We start from the raw sequence: 4003 nt of genomic DNA on the forward strand, positions 1-4003 counted from the left end.
CACACACACACACACATATATATATATATATATATATATATATATATACATATATATATATATATGTGTGTAAATAAATACATGCATACATGTATGTTCACCCTTGAATTTGGTGGACATATAGCAGCAAGTAAGCCGGCACAAGAAATCTGTAGTGAAACTTTTTTATTGATGCAACCGAAGAGACCCAAAACGACGGGTGGAAACGTGTGTTCTACTTTAATAAAAGTGTAATACACATTGCATCTCTTATGTTATTGATACTGTTACCCCAACTGCTACTGCGAATTACTGAAGTAAATCTTACATAATTCTAGTCCCCAGAAATAGCTATGAGACCTGATATACCATACTCTCTCCTTGTAGTTTTCTGTACCGTTTGTACTTCATGTAAATCTGTTCTGTAAATATATATTTATATATTTACAGAACAGATTTACATATTTATGCATATGCATGAATGTTAATTTTCAGTTTTTGTTTCTCTCTCTGCATATCCTTACATATATTTACATATATGTATATTACATACCTATATACATACATATGCATATATATATAATACATCTGTTTGTTTTCTACACCACCTGTCTTCTTTTGTTTTTTTTTTTATAGCCACCCTTTACTTTACAGTCTTAGTCCTCAATAAAGATTTTGGAATGTAAGTTCAAATCATTTGAGCAGTACTACGTTTTCATTATTGTGCATTTCTGGATCTCATCTGTTGAGAGAGAGGGCTGGGTGATATATGTTTGGTGCAACAAACAGAATAGAATTCAATTCACGAGTGTATATATAGTTTTTGATTGGTAGTAAACTTCCGAAGTTCCTCGACCTGAAAGTTTTATGCATGTTGCTTATTAAGGTAGCAGTACAGCTATTGAAATATTGGCTTCTAGGCTATGTGATGAAACTTATGCTAGTGCTTGTTTTAGTTAATTCTACCCTCTCTAGCTCATCTAGATGCCAACCTTTTTTGAAAATAGTTATTTGTGAGTCTTAACATAATCTTCAGTTTGAAGCATATCTGTTTAAATCACCTATAGATCTTACACTTTTATTGTTTATAAAGGGTCAACAGTTTCTTTGTATTTTAAACAGGTCCTTTTTGCTGCTTGAAATCAAAGTATTTATCAAGTGATTAATCAATATCATATATAAGAGGTTGTGTTACAATATGTGTATTATATGAAAACACATTGAAAAGTAAAGTTCCTAGTAATGGTAATAAATTGTTAATAGATAAGGACATTTTTGTAATTGTTATCGACAATAGTTATTGATGACTGCTTTGAATTCTAGCTTTCTTAATTAACTGAAGTATACTAGTTTGAATAAAGGATGTTTGTATAATACGAAACTTGGATAATCTATATACAATAAAGCAGCTGCATAATGACTGACTGGGTGGTAGAATGCGTAACTGAAAAATATGCAGATTATATTTCATGTCTTTGTTTCTTGTGCTATGCAATTTGTTTAGTAATTACACAAATATGCTAGAGAAATTATCCTCCTAGAATTTATAGTTTCCAACGTCAATTGGCAGTTTCTCTGTTTATCTGTTTTAATTTTCATGGGCAATAAAGCAAATAGTTTTAGATTTAATTTGAATCAACATGCTAAACTATGAATTCTAGTATTCTATTACCAATCTGCTAACACCATTTAATAACACATGGACTCTGTGCATTTTCCATTGAGTACTTTATTGTTTTGTGTCAGATATATCCTGATCAAAGGCATTTTAGTTATGACCACCCTATTATTTTCTTCCAGTTGTGTATTTAGGACACATTATGCAATTATCTCCACCTTTTCTTTTAAACTGTAGGATTATGATTTGAGAGAGATTTGGCTATTTCTTGTTGGTTGAGCAACCATATAGATACTCATTCATTGGCTTGTCCATTATGAGTGTAGTGAGTGTGGATGATTGATTCAGTAAGTAAAGAATTACATTTCAAATTAATGCTGTTCAGTTTGATTTCTATTCGATATTTCATTTTCACTTATTGTTGCTGATGGATTTATTCAGCACTCCTTAGACACAGCCACATATTTTTATACACATATGTAGTGAAAAGTAAGGTTAGAATTAAAGAAATAAATTTGCAACATGTTTTGATCTGTGAAACAATAGAACCAGAAAAGTAAAGTTGACTGTTTTTCTAACTATTCAGTAAGAACATAAAATCTAAGATGACAAATTACTTATAATCAAAATGCATTGCACTATTAACCACAAAATACTGCTTAATGATGTGTTTAACTAAAACTCAAATTTCAGTCAAAAATGAGAAAAATAAGTTTATGTATTGGCATGTATGCATCTTTAGGTATTTTTTTCTTAAATCCACTTACAGACTATTGTTTTTTAAGATTGATTTTCCCTACACTATCCTGAGTTTTCCTTAGAACCCAGTTTATAACCTTTTAATGGTTCATTGCTGCTTAGGAAGTGTTCATTTTAACCAATTAGCATTCAGATTACTCTACCAAATGTAATGCATATTTATTCACATTGTTTTGTATTAATCATGCATTATCTTATGCCTTCAAGATTTTATTGAAATGATTGTTTGTTTTTAGAATGACATAGTAAGCTAAGTTTGAGAGGCTCTATCTGTTTAGTTTAAGCATAAAATAAGTAGACTATTTTGGCTTGGTATGGCCAGTTTAAATGCTGAAGGGTTAAATGACTTTTGAAACTTTGAATTTTATTGTCTTAGGATTTCAACTGCAATGATTCTCTCAGTGTTTCATTGACTAGGGTCAAGTTAAATTTTACATACACTCATTTTGTATATGCAGAGACAAATTTCACCTTTTTGAATTTCAGCCTTTGCAACTTGGTCTCCTTGGAAGTAAGAGAGAACTTGTTAAAGACATTACCACCATCACTAGCCCAGTTAAGTAAGCTTGAGAATCTTGATCTCGGCAGCAATGAAATTGAAATTTTGGTATGTACTTCTTTATTCATTTATACCAAACACCAATAATTTCATCACCATTTGAAATTTTTTTTCATTTTGTTTTTCTACCAGATTTCCATTTTAATTACCACAAGGGTAATGATTGTGATTGCTGGATTTTGGGGGCCAGATTTGAAAGTTTCAAATTAAAAGAAAATTATAAATTTCATTTTAGACATGTTGCTAGATAGATGATTTTGTAAATGCTGATGTTTAGCAAAACTGTTTGGAAAGGCAAATATATAGAGATTTGCCTGCTTCATAGTTTGATACTACACAGTTCTGATCTCAGTCCTCACTAGAAGGAATGACATTATCACGCATTCCTGTAGTAGTCAATTATACTGACAGTCAAGGGAGTATATTAGGTAAAGATTGCATTGCTTATGTATTTTTTTGTTGTGAGCAATAACATATCTGTTCATTCGCAATAAATTCAGGCAGATTTGAATGTGATGTCTGATTGGTATTGTTGTTGGAGAATGATGTGCATTCATAATACAAGTGACTCAGTGGTGTAAAGAGAATTTGAGACACCACAAAATTTTGAAATCGCTTCCTGATGTGTGGTGGTAGCTGCTAAACAGATAATAATTCATGAGGAAGGGGCTGAAACACCTACAGAGCTGCTTCACAACCTGATCAGAGATGGCAAACACAAAATCTGTTCACCCTATATATATATATATAAATTTAGATGAGATGCAGTTTGGGAGCGAATCAATTTAGATGAGATGCAGTTTGGGTTCGTGCCAGGTAAAAGCACCACTGATGCCATATTTCTAGTGAGACAGCTACAGGAGAAATACCTAGCCAAGGATAAACCTCTGTACCTGGCCTTCGTTGACATGGAGAAAGCCTTTGACAGGGTCCCCTGATCCCTTATCTGGTGGTCAATGAGGAAACTTGGGATAGAAGAATGGTTAGTGAGAGCTGTGCGAGCCATGTACGGAGATGCTGCCAGTCAGGTGAGGGTTGGAAATGAGTACAGTAATGAATTCTGGGTAGAGGTAGGGGTCGACCAAGGT

The 4003-nt window shown here is 32.6% G+C and overlaps 1 protein-coding gene across 1 annotated transcript in view; it reads left to right on the plus strand.

Moving 5' to 3' along the window:
• LOC106871622 (protein scribble homolog) overlaps positions 1-4003 on the plus strand; it is a 698511-nt gene that overhangs the window by 57480 nt on the left and 637028 nt on the right. Inside the window, exon 4 of the mRNA XM_052966764.1 lies at positions 2843-2963. Coding sequence (XP_052822724.1) covers positions 2843-2963 — 121 coding nt within the window. The remainder of the gene's footprint in view (positions 1-2842; positions 2964-4003) is intronic.

The sequence above is a fragment of the Octopus bimaculoides genome, chromosome 3 (genome assembly GCF_001194135.2).
Source record: "Octopus bimaculoides isolate UCB-OBI-ISO-001 chromosome 3, ASM119413v2, whole genome shotgun sequence".
In the NCBI taxonomy this organism is placed as follows: Eukaryota; Metazoa; Mollusca; class Cephalopoda; order Octopoda; family Octopodidae; genus Octopus; species Octopus bimaculoides.